General features: G+C 38.3%; 1 protein-coding gene across 1 annotated transcript in view; it reads left to right on the top strand.

The window, feature by feature from the left end:
- Positions 1–17,500, top strand: part of LOC144960489 (intermembrane lipid transfer protein VPS13A-like) — a 215,573-nt gene that overhangs the window by 65,071 nt on the left and 133,002 nt on the right. Inside the window, exons 21-32 of the mRNA XM_078893643.1 lie at positions 42–162; positions 994–1,086; positions 1,642–1,716; positions 6,668–6,824; positions 8,560–8,598; positions 10,167–10,249; positions 12,106–12,215; positions 12,690–12,835; positions 13,225–13,338; positions 14,615–14,718; positions 16,131–16,298; positions 17,328–17,456. Of these exons, the coding sequence (XP_078749769.1) occupies positions 42–162; positions 994–1,086; positions 1,642–1,716; positions 6,668–6,824; positions 8,560–8,598; positions 10,167–10,249; positions 12,106–12,215; positions 12,690–12,835; positions 13,225–13,338; positions 14,615–14,718; positions 16,131–16,298; positions 17,328–17,456 (1,339 nt within the window). The remainder of the gene's footprint in view (positions 1–41; positions 163–993; positions 1,087–1,641; positions 1,717–6,667; positions 6,825–8,559; positions 8,599–10,166; positions 10,250–12,105; positions 12,216–12,689; positions 12,836–13,224; positions 13,339–14,614; positions 14,719–16,130; positions 16,299–17,327; positions 17,457–17,500) is intronic.

The following is a 17,500-nucleotide window of genomic DNA, read 5'->3' as shown; positions in this document are numbered from 1 at the left end:
TATTCATTTGATCCAACTGTCATATTCTCTCCATTCACCAGAATGCGAGTGAAAGGAGAGCTACCCCTGGTATCCGTGGCCATCTCGGACACCAAACTGATAGGAATCATCAAACTCATTCAGAGCATCCCCTTCCCAGAAAGCCCTGAACAAGTTCCTATGGTGAGTCACGATTGATGATGTTATGCATCTAGCTAAAACACTCGCAATATCCGCCAGCCTGATATCCCATACCAACACACAAAATTACGTTTATCGTCTGATTTGATAAAAGTTAGTGAGAACTTGACAGTCTATAACAAAGCATTCCCTTATCGGAAAGTTCTGAATCAGTTCCTGTGGTGAGTCTCTATTGATGGCAAAGATGAAGATGATGATGATGATGATGATGATGATGATGATAGTTTAACAAACACTGGCTTTGTTTCCAGGCTGTGATAGATTCTCATTTCTTGATGAGATAAGCAACTCTTTGTCGTATGTCCTTCAGAGCCACTCGGCCCACGGAGCCGGCGTTTATTCCGCTATCTATGGCTTAAAACCGACGACAGCAATTGTCAGCTACCCTTAGGATAGGACGCTAGTCTATCACAAAGTACTTTCCATCTGATCTAACAGACCCAGCTACTCAATCAGTCACTGCTGGGATGGAGAGTGTGGTCTGAAAAAAAAATCTCGACTTCACCTACAATCGATCTCTTTCCCTTTTGCTTGTGAAGCCAGTGCTCTATAGAGGTATTGGGTACCCCCCCCCCCCCCTTGATGTGTGTTGTGGTAGGATATTATGATTTTATACAAATTTTATTACAACAGTACAACACGATTGAGCAGCTATGGCCCCTCAAGGACGATAAAAATTGATAAAAGACAGAAACGGGCGCTTAAATAACCTAAATAGTGTCGAAAGCGCCGTTAAACACCAAAAAAACAAAAACAAACAACATCACTTTTTTCTTAACTTCCTTTTTTTTTTTCTTTTTTTTTTTCTGTCAGGAGCAACATTTTGATAATGTTGAGTTGACGAACATCGTGAATGCAGGGGAGGACGTGGAGCTGTCTCGTCTCACACTCAGGACTGCCTCAGCAGTATGTATTTATAATTAATGATAGTGGTGATGGTAGTAGTAGTAGTATGAGTAGTAGTAGTGGTGGTAGTAGTGGTAGTGGCTGTTGTGGTAGTGGTGGTGGTGGCAGTAGTAGTAGTAGTAGTAGTAGTAGTAGTAGTAGTAGTAGTAGTAGTGGTTATAGTAGTAGTAATAGTAATACTATTAGTAGTAGTAGTAAACTCATTGCTGTTGTGGTAGTAGTAGTAGTAGTAGTAGTATACTCATTGCTGTTGTGGTAGTAGTAGTAGTAGTAGTAACAGAAGTAGTAGTAGTAAGTAGTAGTAGTAGTAGTAGTAGTAGTAGTAGTAGTAGTAGTAGTAGCAATAGTAGTAGTAGTAGTAATAGTAGTAGTAGTAGTAATGGTAGTAGTAGTAAGTAGTAGCAATAGTAGTAGTAGTAGTAGTAGTAGTAGTAGTAGTAGTAGTAGTAGTAAGAGTAGTAGTATTAGTAGTAGTAATACACTCATCGCCATCATCATCATCGCCATCATCATCATCTTCATCATTGCTATCTTCCTCTTCCTCTTCTTCCACAGCCTCAGCTCATGAAGTCCAAGACAACCAAGTTCACCAACTTGACTGAGCTGACTTTGTCCTTCCAAGTCCACGAGGCAAGTCCCATGATTTCTATCAGATCATTTGTAAAACCAATAATGAAGTCGAATGAATGTGAAAGTAGTAGTAGTAGTAGTCGTAGTAGTAGTAGTAGTAGTGGATGGCAAAAAACGATAACAAAGACCTGTAACGTCATCTTTGTTCTATCTCTAGTCAGTTACACAGTGACCTGTAACGTCATCTTTGTTCTATCTATAGTCAGTTACACAGTGACCTGTAACGTCATCTTTGTTCTATCTATAGTCAGTTACACAGTGACCTGTAATGTCATCTTCGTTCTATCTATAGTCAGTTACACAGTGACCTGTAACGTCATCTTTGTTCTATCTATAGTCAGTTACACAGTGACCTGTAACGTCATCTTTGTTCTATCTATAGTCAGTTACACAGTGACCTGTAACGTCATCTTTGTTCTATCTATATCAGTTACACAGTGACCTGTAACGTCATCTTTGTTCTATCTATAGTCAGTTACACAGTGACCTGTAACGTCATCTTTGTTCTATCTATAGTCAGTTACACAGTGACCTGTAACGTCATCTTTGTTCTATCTATAGTCAGTTACACAGTGACCTGTAACGTCATCTTTGTTCTATCTATAGTCAGTTACACAGTGACCTGTAACGTCATCTTTGTTCTATCTATAGTCAGTTACACAGTGACCTGTAACGTCATCTTTGTTCTATCTATAGTCAGTTACACAGTGACCTGTAATGTCATCTTAGTTCTATCTATAGTCAGTTACACAGTGACCTGTAACGTCATCTTGTTCTATCTATAGTCAGTTACACAGTGACCTGTAACGTCATTGTTCTATCTATAGTCATTACACAGTGACCTGTAACGTCACTTGTTCTATCATAGTCATACACAGTGACCTGTAACGTCATCTTTGTTCTATCTATAGTCAGTTACACAGTGACCTGTAACGTCATCTTTGTTCTATCTATAGTCAGTTACACAGTGACCTGTAACGTCCTCTTTGTTCTATCTATAGTCAGTTACACAGTGACCTGTAACGTCCTCTTTGTTCTATCTATAGTCAGTTACACAGTGACCTGTAATGTCATCTTTGTTCTATCTTAGTCAGTTACACAGTGACCTGTAACGTCCTTTGTTCTATCTATAGTCAGTTACACAGTGACCTGTAACGTCATCTTTGTTCTATCTATAGTCAGTTACACAGTGACCTGTAATGTCATCTTTGTTCTATCTATAGTCAGTTACACAGTGACCTGTAACGTCATCTTTGTTCTATCTATAGTCATTACACAGTGACCTGTAACGTCATCTTTGTTCTATCTATAGTCAGTTACACAGTGACCTGTAACGTCTCTTTGTTCTATCTATAGTCAGTTACACAGTGACCTGTAACGTCATCTTTGTTCTATCTATAGTCAGTTACACAGTGACCTGTAACGTCTCTTTGTTCTATCTATAGTCAGTTACACAGTGACCTGTAACGTCATCTTTGTTCTATCTATAGTCAGTTACACAGTGACCTGTAACGTCATCTTGTTCTATCTATAGTCAGTTACACAGTGACCTGTAACGTCATCTTTGTTCTATCTATAGTCAGTTACACAGTGACCTGTAACGTCATCTTTGTTCTATCTATAGTCAGTTACACAGTGACCTGTAACGTCATCTTTGTTCTATCTATAGTCAGTTACACAGTGACCTGTAACGTCATCTTTGTTCTATCTATAGTCAGTTACACAGTGACCTGTAACGTCATCTTTGTTCTATCTATAGTCAGTTACACAGTGACCTGTAACGTCATCTTTGTTCTATCTATAGTCAGTTACACAGTGACCTGTAACGTCATCTTTGTTCTATCTATAGTCAGTTACACAGTGACCTGTAACGTCATCTTTGTTCTATCTATAGTCAGTTACACAGTGACCTGTAACGTCATCTTTGTTCTATCTATAGTCAGTTACACAGTGACCTGTAACGTCATCTTTGTTCTATCTATAGTCAGTTACACAGTGACCTGTAACGTCCTCTTTGTTCTATCTATAGTCAGTTACACGGTGACCTGTAACGTCCTCTTTGTTCTATCTATAGTCAGTTACACGGTGACCTGTAACGTCCTCTTTGTTCTATCTATAGTCAGTTACACGGTGACCTGTAACGTCCTCTTTGTTCTATCTATAGTCAGTTACACAGTGACCTGTAACGTCCTCTTTGTTCTATCTATAGTCAGTTACACAGTGACCTGTAACATCATCTTCGTTCTATCTATAGTCAGTTACACAGTGACCTGTAACGTCATCTTCGTTCTATCTATAGTCAGTTACACGGTGACCTGTAACGTCCTCTTTGTTCTATCTATAGTCAGTTACACGGTGACCTGTAACGTCCTCTTTGTTCTATCTATAGTCAGTTACACAGTGACCTGTAACGTCCTCTTTGTTCTATCTATAGTCAGTTACACAGTGACCTGTAACATCATCTTCGTTCTATCTATAGTCAGTTACACAGTGACCTGTAACGTCATCTTCGTTCTATCTATAGTCAGTTACACAGTGACCTGTAACGTCATCTTCGTTCTATCTATAGTCAGTTACACAGTGACCTGTAACGTCATCTTTGTTCTATCTATAGTCAGTTACACAGTGACCTGTAACGTCATCTTTGTTCTATCTATAGTCAGTTACACGGTGACCTGTAACGTCATCTTTGTTCTATCTATAGTCAGTTACACAGTGACCTGTAACGTCATCTTTGTTCTATCTATAGTCAGTTACACAGTGACCTGTAACGTCCTCTTTGTTCTATCTATAGTCAGTTACACAGTGACCTGTAACGTCATCTTCGTTCTATCTATAGTCAGTTACACAGTGACCTGTAACGTCATCTTTGTTCTATCTATAGTCAGTTACACAGTGACCTGTAACGTCATCTTTGTTCTATCTATAGTCAGTTACACGGTGACCTGTAACGTCATCTTTGTTCTATCTATAGTCAGTTACACAGTGACCTGTAACGTCATCTTTGTTTTATCTATAGTCAGTTACACGGTGACCTGTAACGTCATCTTTGTTCTATCTATAGTCAGTTACACAGTGACCTGTAACGTCATCTTTGTTCTATCTATAGTCAGTTACACAGTGACCTGTAACGTCATCTTTGTTCTATCTCTAGTCAGTTACACAGTGACCTGTAACGTCATCTTCGTTCTATCTATAGTCAGTTACACAGTTGTTGTTTGATGAGTTTAGTTTGCATTGAGTCATAATTTTGTTTTTTTAAATTTTCTTTAATCTTCTGAACTGTTTCATCTACTCAATTTATTTTTATAAGAATCAGTTATTTCGAAAATTTAGCTTTTATATAGAGCAATATCCACTAAATGTGCTCAAAGCGCTTTATAAGCGCGTGCGTCCCTGTCCAACAGCAACATTTAACATTTAGGACAAGACATGACACCTACAGGCAATATTATAATTTTTTCGGACGATGACAACGGTGTTAATGGCCAGGTACTCATTTTATACCTGAGTAGGGTAAGAAAGAGAATGTGAGTAAAGAGCCTTTTCCAAGGACTCAACCATGCGCCGAGCAAGGCTTGAACCCAGGACCTTCTGATATGAAAGCGAGTGACATACCACAAAACCACATAGCCGCACAATATGACCCAACACTTTTTGTCAAAATTTGAGTCTTTTTGACAAGCAATCCTACACTTTTTCTTTTTATTGAGAGAGGTTGGCAGCCCTGAAAATGTAACTCTATTCCCCAGTGTATGGAAACAAATTACTAACTGAATACTAGAAACAGACTGACACACTAGAAGTAACACACACATTCACAGCGTGTCCTGGGTGGGGTTCCTGACCTCCCAGAGTGGGTAGGGAGGTACTTATTGTGTCTTCTATCCCCCTATATCTGTTTTCCAACTTGCTTTCTGTCTTTGTCTTTGAATGAGATTACTTGGTTTTGTCCTGGCCCTGGCCAGATTCCCTGGCTGAGAGGGAAACAGTAAAATGTATAGATAGAATTTTGGGAGGTGATATTTTTTTCCCAGTAAATCATCTCTGTCATGCACTGTATTAAGTTTTGTATACATATTATATATGATTTGTAAACATTTGAGTGTATTCCTCTTAGTAGGGACCTATGCTTATGTCTGGATGAGACTTTTAGGTGATTTGATAGTGTGCTCTTGGAATCTACATCTATTTCCTTTTTGAACCAATTTCCCCTTGTCTTACCTTTTCTTGGATGCTTTAATTGTAATTCTATAACTTTTTACTATCCCATTTTCTTCCTTTTTATTGGTGCTGATATGACCTAAATGTGTTGCAAGCGCGTAAAAATTCTTACTTACTTACTTACTTATCCGAACCAGCGACCACCTGAGCTCTAGCCCTTCGGTCTTGTGCCATGATATAGAAGTTAGACGTCTTTTGTAGTTGTTCCAGGTGACTATAAAGTTTGTTACTGATGCTTGGATTTGGTGGAAGGAATGTGCATCTCAGGTCTTCAAGAGGTTGACATTCAAGCAAGTGCCGTAAAACCCTTAAAAACATTATATAAAACAAACAGCAAGCATCCATGGAGACAGCGCAGCCATATTTACTCATTCATTCATTCCTCCAGTGTAACAATATTACCAGTGCTTCCTCTTTTCCGCTTTTATTCGGATTTCCGCATTTTTAATGATCCGTGAGGAATCCGCATTTGTCAAAAACCAAGAGAAATATCCGCGGAACATTTCAAGAAAAAAAGATTTGCTGAAAAAAATCATAATTTTGATGCCAAAGTGGCTCCAAATGGCATGTCAATTTTAAAAACTTTCCGGGGGAGCATGTCCCCAGACCCCCCTAGGTGGGCTTCTAAAAAAATCCTCCTTTTTGACAATTTCTTGGAGGAAGCACTGTATTATATCCATGAAGATGATGATGAGCATTTCACCCATCCATCCACACACACGCACAGGTTGTCCTGGAGGTGTTTGACACGGTGGACTCTAGAGAGGAACCCCTCATCAAGTTTGTGGTGGCCTCCATCGGTACCACCATGAAGAAGAGGACCTTTGATCTAGTGGTGGACGCTTACCTCGGCGGGATTTACTTGCAGCATCTGCAGTATAAATGTAAGTGTCTGCTATCACTCCCCCCCCCCTATCCCCCGGACTCTTTCCCCCACTCTTGTCAAATCTTTTATCCTGATGCCTCTCTCTCTCTCTCTCTCTCTCTCTCTCTCTCTCTCTCTCTCTCTCTCTCTCTCTCTCTCTCTCTCTCTCCCTCTCTCTCTGTCTTTCTTTCTCTTTCTACCTGTCCATATACCTCTCTTCCCCCCTTCCCACCTTCCCCAAATCTTCGTTTGTAGTGTACAAAGACTGTTTTCTGCTTCCATAACAAACAAAATAACTGCCTTGTCACTTTCCAGCACGGATTGATTTTGGCTTTTGTCTCAAGTTCATAACACTTCTTTTATTTTATTTTTAAAATTCTAAGTTTAAAAAATAAAAAAGAAATAATAATAAAAATTCCCTTTATTCATCCCCAAGGGGAAATTTGTCTTTAGGGTCTATTCCAACGGAAGACTGGAATAACCCAGGCGTCGGTTGCAGTACAGCGCCGCAAAGTGAGTTAGGGCTAGGTGACTTGCTCAAGGTCACACAACGCAGCGGCGGGTGATCGAACTCGGTACCTTTTGGGTACGAAGTAAAGACCGTACCGCTGAGCCACGCTGCCCCATGCCATAAACAGTATTCCTTCAGAACTACGGGGCCCACGGAGCTGGAGTTGATCCCAGTTTCTATAGCGTGAAATAGACAATTGCTTGCTACCCTTTGGATAGAACTTTAGTCTCAAAAGTACTTTTCACCAGATTTACCAATATTTTGAGATGTTTATGTTTCGTACCATAACCATGGTTTCTAAATATTTTGCAGTTCACTCCATCATTTTATCTTAATTTTTGAGTTAACTGTTTTTTAATTTTTTAATGCGCTTTTATATAGGGCAATATCTACTAAACTACTAAATAATAATAATAATAATAATAATAATAATAATAATAATAATAATAATAATAATAATAATAATAATAATAATAATAGTAATAATAATAATAATAATAATAATAATAATAATAATAATAATAATAATAATAATAATAATAATAATAATAATAACAATAATAATAATAATGATAAGAAGAAGAAGTAGAACTACTACTACTACTACTACTACTACTACTACTACTACTACTACTACTACTACTACTACTACTACTACTACTACTATTACTACTACTACTACTACTACTACTACTCCTACTAATACTACTACTACTACTACTACTACTACTACTACTACTACTACTACTACTACTACTACTACTACTACTACTACTACTACTACTACTACTACTACTACTACTACTACTACTACTACTACTACTACTACTACTTCTACTACTACTACTACTACTACTACTACTACTACTACTACTACTACTACTACTACTACTACTATACTACTACTACTAACTTATACTACTACTACTACTACTACTATAATAATAATAATAATAATAATAATAATAATAATAATAATAATAATAATAATAATAATAATAATAATAATAATAATAATAATAATAATAATAATAATAATAATAATATTGTGGTTGTTTGTACACAATTTCAGAAATTACGAATTTCCTTGTCAAATTACTAAAAATGGACATCAAAAATGACTAAATTTGAAGTTTTCCAATTTGGTAGGTCTGTGATGGTTGTTTTGATTGCATCCCACCGTTTATTATCGAGAATTAATCAATGATTTCATTTTGTGTGTTTGTGTGTCTGACGTCTGCAGTGACTCCAGGAATAATTGAACAGCTCAGGAAATGCAATGGTTGGTGTTTCGATATACTGAAATGTTGTTTTTTTTTTTGTTTTTTTTTTAAATTTTAAATACCCACTTTTTCTGTTGAATGTTGTTATTATTAACATCTTTCATTTGCTTTCTCTCCCCTCCCTATCTCTCTGATGTTTTTTTTATATATATTGTAAATAAGTAAATAAATAAGGACACTTACATTGTATTCTGTCATGACGATTGTTTCGGTGTTGGTCAAGATCGTTTCAGTGTTGGTCAACGATCATTTCGGTGTTGGTCAAGATCGTTTCGGTGTTGGTCAAGATCGTTTCAGTGTTGGTCAAGATCGTTTCGGTGTTGGTCAAGATCGTTTCGGTGTTGGTCAAGATCGTTTCGGTGTTGGTCAAGATCGTTTTGGTGTTGGTCAAGATCGTTTCAGTGTTGGTCAAGATCGTTTCGTTGTTGGTCAAGATCGTTTCGGTGTTGGTCAACGATCATTTCGGTGTTGGTCAACAATCGTTTCGGTGTTGGTCAAGATCATTTCGGTGTTGGTCAAGATCATTTCGGTGTTGGTCAAGATCGTTTCGGTGTTGGTCAAGATCGTTTCGGTGTTGGTCAAGATCGTTTCAGTGTTGGTCAAGATCGTTTCGGTGTTGGTCAAGATCGTTTCAGTGTTGGTCAAGATCGTTTCAGTGTTGGTCAAGATCGTTTCAGTGTTGGTCAAGATCGTTTCAGTGTTGGTCAAGATCCTTTCGGTGTTGGTCAAGATCCTTTCGGTGTTGGTCAACGATCGTCTTGACAAAATAGAATTTGAGTGTCTTTATTTATGTTACATGCTCTAATTTATATTATTGAGCACTCTAGTATCTACAAGTACTCACCAACATTCATATATATCTAAAGGTGCCGTGCGAAAGGGCGTAATTTTTTAATTTATTTAATTTTTTTTTTTTTTTAAATTAATGTTTTTACTATTTTTTTATTGGCTGAAGAAGGGTTTTGAGCCTGAAACATTCTGTGTTTGGTATTTTGTTGTCTTTCAAGCCTATAAGATTTATTTTTGTTCATTAATATTTCAAGACGATGATTGCCATACAGACGATTATTTTATTTTTAAAAACGAATCTTGTTTACTTTGGAATCTCTTTATTGAAATTTATGTAATCTATGATAAAATGCTGTGTTGTGACCTAATTTGAATTTATGTAATCAAAGACCTTCAATACACAATTGTAGAAAACTAGCTGTTAATACATTGTATCGAGTTACAACGATGTATGAGAAAATCGTTATCAACGATGATGTAAATGCCTTTTTAAATACAGTTTGATATGATAAAAGTGTTGTTTTTTTTGTTTTTTTTTTGTTTTTTTTTCGTTTAAAAAAAATAAATTCTTCTGCTATCCTTTAGATAAAAATTATTTTGAATTTTTTTCTTTTATAGATTAAAATCAAATTATTATCTCTATCATCATCATCATCATCATCATCATCATCGTCGCCATCTTCGTTGTCATTGTTGTCATCATCGTCGTCATCACCACCCTCATTATCATCATCATCATCGTTTACATCATCATCTTGATGGTTGTATTTGATTTCAGTTACATCTGGAGAGATAGTCAACATCATCAACACGCCCAAACAAAACGATGACACGCCTCTTCTGACCATCAACTTTCTACAGGTCGGTCTCTCCAAAACCTTTACTATTCATTAATGGAGCTTTTATATAGTCTAGTGCAATATCCATCAACGTGCTCAAAGCGCTTTACAAGGGGTCCCTGGGCAACAGCAACATTTAACATGTAGGACGGGACATGACGCCTGTTAGGCGATATTACAATTTTTTTCCCACAGAGGCAACGCTGTTAACGGACCGGTACTCATTTTACACTTGAGTACGGTAAGAGAATGTGAGTAAAGAGCCTTCTCCAAGGACTTAACTATGCGCCGAGCTAGCGAGACTCAAACCCAGGACCTTCCGATCCAAAAGCGAGTGTCGTACCACTAGACCACATAGCCGCACATCAGCTACTATACTGTTGTAAACCAGGGCTATCAACTTGGGTAGGGTCTTTTGACCTCCCAAGGACTGCTATGTCATCTATCCCCCCTTTATCCCTTCTTTCCTTTCCACATTGCTCTGGTCTTTGTTCTGGATTGGCATTGCGCGTTTGTTTGTTTTTTCCCCCGTGTCCTGGCAGCGATCCTTAGCTGAAAGCGAGGCAGTTGGATGCTTGGTTCTTTTTTTTTTTTTTTTTTTTTTGGAGAGATTATTTTATTGTTTTCCTTGTAAATCATCTCTCTTGTTAAGTACTATTTTTGTATTCAGCTTTGAATCTATAGTTTGTAAACATTTAAGTGTATCCTCCATAGCACCTCACCTCATGATCATCTATAGTTTGTAAACATTTAAGTGTATCCTCCATAGCACCTCACCTCATCATCATCTATAGTTTGTAAACATTTAAGTGTATCCTCCATAGCACCTCACCTCATCATCATCTATAGATTGTAAACATTTAAGTGTATCATCCATAGCACCTCACCTCATCATCATCTATAGTTTGTAAACATTTAAGTGTATCCTCCATAGCACCTCACATCATCATCATCTATAGTTTGTAAACATTTAAGTGTATCCTCCATAGCACCTCACCTCATCATCATCTATAGTTTGTAAACATTTAAGTGTATCCTCCATAGCACCTCACCTCATCATCATCTATAGATTGTAAACATTTAAGTGTATCATCCATAGCACCTCACCTCATCATCATCTATAGTTTGTAAACATTTAAGTGTATCCTCCATAGCACCTCACATCATCATCATCTATAGTTTGTAAACATTTAAGTGTATCCTCCATAGCACCTCACCTCATCATCATCTATAGTTTGTAAACATTTAAGTGTATCCTCCATAGCACCTCACCTCATCATCATCTATAGATTGTAAACATTTAAGTGTATCCTCCATAGCACCTCACATCATCATCATCTATAGTTTGTAAACATTTAAGTGTATCCTCCATAGCACCTCACCTCATCATCATCTATAGTTTGTAAACATTTAAGTGTATCCTCCATAGCACCTCACCTCATCATCATCTATAGTTTGTAAACATTTAAGTGTATCCTCCATAGCACCTCACCTCATCATCATCTATAGTTTGTAAACATTTAAGTGTATCCTCCATAGCAGGAACCTTTGCTTATGCTTGGTCTCCTCATTGGATCAATATTTCATTATCATCATCATCATCATCATCATCATCATCATCATCATCATCGTCATCATCGTCATCAGCATCATCATCATCGTCATCATCATCATCAACCTCTTTTTTTTTTCCTACCGCCTCTTCCTCCTCCTCCTCCTCCTTATCATCATCACCATCATCATCATCATCATCATTGTCATATCACCTCATCATCATCATCATTATCATCATCTTTATATCATTATCATTTCATTATCATCATCATCATCATCATCATCACATCATCATCATCATCATCATCATCTCCTATTTCCCAGGCTGACAAGAAAGGCCCAGAATTCAGCTCCGTTTACCAGAACACGGCCCAATCCGTAACGGCCCAGTTTGCCACTTTGGACTTTATCATCCACCAAGAGGTCATTCTCAGGTAAGAAAGGTCAGAGGGGTTGAGTTGGAACTCAAAAAGGTTGGTACTGGGATATAGATTTGAAAAACAGTGTGGATGGAACAGTGCCATACAAAGCAGAAAAAAAAGCTGACCATCCTGGATGGACATGTGGATGGATGGATGGATGGATGGACATGCGGATGGATGGATGGATGGGTGGATGGATGGATGAATGGTTTGATTGGTGGATGGATGGATGGGTGGTTGGATGGATGGATAGGTAGATGGATGGGTGGATGGATGGATGTTGGATGGATGGATGGTTGGGTGGATGGATGGATAAGTGGATGGTTGGGTGGATAAGTGGATGGTTGGGTGGATGGATGGATAAGTGGATACATGGATGGAGGGATCGGTAAATAGTTTGATGGGTGGATGGATGGATGCTTGGATGGGTGGAAGGATCCAAATTGTGACGTTTTACAATCTTTTCTTCCTCCCCCCCCCCATCAGCGTGATGAGGTTTGCCAAGAAGTTTGAGATGGAAGAGCATCCAGAGCAATCCGACGCTGCTGCCAAGACAGTCGCCAGGAGACCTTCCATCTCATCCTCCATCGTATCTCTGTCGCAGAAGTTAGAAACCAAGAAGAAGGAAGCAAGTAAGGCTCTCTCTCTTTCTCTCTCTCTGTCTCTCTCTCTTTCTCTCTCTCTCTCTCTCTCTTTCTCTCTCTCTCTCTCTCTCTCTCTCTCTCTCTCTCTCTCTCTCTCTCTCTCTCTCTCTCTCTCTCTCTCGTATCAACTAAGAAAAATTTCTTCGGATTTGTGAAAAAAAAAAAGATTTTGTACTCTAAATTTTACTATTTTCTAATGTAGCTTTATATATATATATTATGCAATAACTGTGTGAATGAGATTTTTTTTTCGTACATGAATTATTTACTATTTATGAAGAGGTTGGAATTGAAATCTAAAATGTTATTTGATATTTCTTTACCAAAATGACATTCTAGACGACTGTATTTTTCTCGACCACATTTTTTTTGTTCAGCCTTCGATAAAGATCCTGTGGAGCTGATTCAACTCAAGCTGAGAGGAATTATAGAGGGAATCCGTATGGGTCTGTGTAATGAAAAACATTTAATCATGGATGCCAATATTGGAGGTAGGCTATGTTAATACTAGCACTACGACCACCATCACTACCACTACTCCTGCCACCATTACCACTGCCACCACCATTTAATTTATGCATCTCTTATCTTTCAATTATTTCGTACTTGTCTGGCAGGCATCGGTCCAACCTTCCATCCATCCATCAATCCATCCATCCAACCATCCATCCATCCATCCATCTATCCATCCATCCATCCATCCATTCATCCATCCATCCATCCATCCATCCATCCATCCATCCATATATCCATCCATCTATCCATCCATCCATATATCCATCCAACCATCCATCCACCCATCCATTCATCCAACCATCCATCCATCCATCCATCAATCCATCCATCCAACCATCCATCCATCCATCCATCCATTCATCCATCCATCCATCCATATATCCATCCATCTATCCATCCATCCATCCATCCATCCATCCAACCATCCATCCACCCATCTATCCATCCATCCATCTATCCACCCATTCACCTATCTATCCATCCATCCATCCATCCAACCATCCATTCATTCATTCATCCATCCATCCATCCATCCATATATCCATCCATCCATCCATCCATCCATCCATCCATCTATCCATCCATCCATCCATCCATCCATCCATCCATCCATCCATCCATCCATCCATCCATCTGTCTATCCATTCATCCATCCATCCATCCATCCATCCATCCATCTGTCTATCCATCCATCCATTCATCCATGTTTTGATATTGTTTTTTTTTTTCTTCCTCGATATCTTTGGGTAGATTTAATATGATAAAGTGTGCTGCTTTATGTTGTTTAGTGGTAGGACTCTAGATGTATTTTTTCCCATATGACCTCTCCTGTAAAGACTGATTGCCTAAATAAGCTCAGAAGACACCAGCAAAGCATCATCTTTCAACTAAGAACACAACACATACCGCTCAACAACCATTTAAGCAAAATTACAAAAGACACAACCCCTTCCTGTCTACACCCCAATGAAACAGTAACACACCACTTGCTTGAATGTCAACCTCTTGAAGACCTGAGATGCACATTCCTCCCACAAATCCAAGCATCAGTAACACACTTTATAGTCACCTGGAACAACTACAAAAGACGTCTAACTTCTACGTCATGGCACAAGACCGAAGGGCTAGAGCTCAGGTGGTCGCTGGTTCGGATAAGTAAGTAAGTAAGTAAGTAGGACTCCCCTTTGGGAAAGGGAGGAATGCAAGATTTGATATGATATATACTATATTTACCTCCCCTGACATTTGCAGGTATAGAGGCAGGCCTGTCCATGTACAAGAGTAAAATGGGAATGTCAGCCCTGGTGAGACGGATTGACATTCTGGACCCAGACCCTGAGACAGTTCATAGACAGGTAAACGACGGGGGGATGACTTTGTGCAGTCAACATTAAACATTAGCTATGTGGTCTTGTGGTATGAAACTAACTTTTGGATTGCAAGGTCCCGGGTTTGAGCTCTCGCTTAGCGCATAGTTGAGTCCTTGGAAAAGGCTCTTTACTCACATTCTCTCACTGTCCTCAGGTGTAAAATGAGTCCCTGGCCATGAACAGCGTTGACTTTGTCGGAAAATAATTGTAATATCACCAAACAGGCCGGGAAAATCCATGCGTGGATAGCTCATGCGGTAGAGTCACGATCTTCCCAGCCAGGCGGAGTTATCGTACCAGTAAAGTCACAGGTTCGAGCCCCCATCGCTGCCTCGAAATGTTTATTCTCTGTTGTCTTCTGGCACTTTCCTACTCACTTCATTTCTTGTTGTTGTCAACATAAGTGCCTGCTTCACTCACTTTGCTGAATGAAATATCCAGACAGCTGATTGCCAAAGGAATTAGCCAAGGGTTTTCATTTCCTCCATCAGCTTTGATAAGCTTCAATCAATGCTGTGAATATCAAGTTTGGAATTTGGATTATTGCTGATGGGGGAAAATATCATTTTTAACACCGACTATATTCATAGTTTACCCGGGTTGCTTTTACCCCATGTCCCAATTGAATAAAGAAAGAATTCATGAATCGTAGTCGAATGACCGTTAAGTTAATAAGGAATGTTCCACAGCGCTACGCATAGCTCATGGGCCATTTATATTAACGATGTATATATTGCCAAGGCTAAACGACGCTTTTTAGAATTGCCATGTCTGAACACATCCCAGTGTATTTTCACACAGCCCTCGTGAAATTATTTTTTCTTTTTTCAAACCTATCGTTATCCCAATGGTAGCCAATTTTAACTGAGCTGCTGAGTGATAAATTTCACTGTTTCGTCTAAGCCAATATTGACCACATTTACCTGGAGGACAGTAAAAGTATGAAAAAGAAATATTTGAATGCCGGAAGTGCGTTATGTAGACACCTTCAAATCGAAAGTTAAATGATTGCTACAAGTACAAGCACATCTCGATTGCATCATATTGTAAACAAACTGATTGACCGTTTTTAGTTTCTTCACTAATTCTGTGCCTAATTATAAGGAACAATGGTTGGTAGCCTAATTAATTCCCTCGCAAATTAGTTTTATGCCATTGCTTTGCTCAAGCGAGCTTGCTGTTTACTATTCATTTCGATTCTTTGGATTTTTCCGCTACGAATTATGAAGAGTTTCAGTCAATTTTTATAGAGCTCATTTACAGGTCTATATTATTATTATTATTATTATTATTATTATTATTATTATTATTATTATTATTATTATTATTATTATTATTATTATTATTATTATTATTATTATTATTAAAGAATGAAAAACCCCTTGTCATCTATACAGATAGTGAGTGTGAGCGGCTCGGACGTTCTCAGCCTCAATATGATGCAGTATCATGACGGTACCAAGGGCAAAGGGTTTGACAACACCAAGAACGTCGACTTGGACATCAAAGTCACCCTGGGGAGGGCCAAAATCACCTTTGTCAACAAGTTTGTCTCTTCGCTCATGGTAAGCAAGCAGTTCTAACTATCACAGATAAATCTTTGTCTATTTTTAAATGTTCGCTTAAAACATATCTGTTTCATCTTTAGTAGATGTTATGAGAAGCAAGATAGGTCTGTCTGGTTTCTATTGTGTGTTGTGTGTGTGTGTGTGTTTGTTTGTGTGTGTGAATGAGTATGTGTCAGCCAAAGAAATTTGTAATTTAAGCGCTAAGAGTCTTGTGTCTCGGAGTTATAGCGCCATATAAGTTTTCAGCATTATTATTAAATTATTATTATTATTTAATGTGGCTATGTGGTCTTGTGGTATGACACACTCGATTTCGGATCGGAAGGTCCTGGGTTTGAGCCTCACTCAGCGCATAGTTGAGTCCTTGGAAAAGGCTCTTTACTCATATTCTGTCACCGTACTCAGGTGTAAAACGAGTACCTGGCTGAAAGAATTGTAATATCGCCTAACAGGCATCATGTCCCGTCCTACATGTTAAATGTTGCTGTTGGTCAGGGATCCCCTTGTCAAGCGCTTTGAGCACATTTAGTGGATATTGTGCTATATAAAAGCTCAATTAAAAATACCATACTCAGGTGTAAAAAGAGTACCTGGCCATTAACAGCGTTGTCCCTGTCCGAAAAAATTGAAATATCGCCTAACAGGCATCATGTCCCATCCTACATGATAGTGTGCTCTTGGAATCTACATCTGTTTTCTATTTAAACCAATTCCACTTTGTCTTCCCTTATCTTGAGTGCTTTAATTGTAATTTTATAACTTTGTACTATCCCATTTTCTTCCTTTTTACTGGCGCTGATGTGACTTAATGTGTTGCAAGCGCCGTAAAACCCTTAAAAAACAAAAACATAAATGACCTAAAAGTGTCACATGAACTGTAAAACCCCTAAAAAAACATACATAATCTCACCTTATTTTTTTCTACCTACTCCAGAACTAACATAAATGACCTAAAAGTGTCACATGAACTGTAAAACGCCTAAAAAACATACATAATCTCACCTTATTTTTTTCTACCTACTCCAGAACTTTTTGGACAATTTTACTGTGGCCAAAGAGAAGCTGGAAGAAGCTGGCAAAGCAGCCAGAGAGGCATCCAAGGACGTGGCCAAAAATATCAAGGAACATTCGTTTAGGATAAAATTGGCTGTGTCTGTAAGTGATGGCTTTGTTAGTTGGTTGTGATTTTGGATTGGTGT

The sequence above is a fragment of the Berghia stephanieae genome, chromosome 15 (genome assembly GCF_034508935.2).
Source record: "Berghia stephanieae isolate SIO BIC M18660-M18661 chromosome 15, UCSD_Bste_1.3, whole genome shotgun sequence".
Classification (NCBI taxonomy): domain Eukaryota; kingdom Metazoa; phylum Mollusca; class Gastropoda; order Nudibranchia; family Aeolidiidae; genus Berghia; species Berghia stephanieae.
The sequence above is the reverse complement of the archived record's forward strand: the minus strand, read 5'-3'. Positions and strand labels throughout refer to the sequence as shown.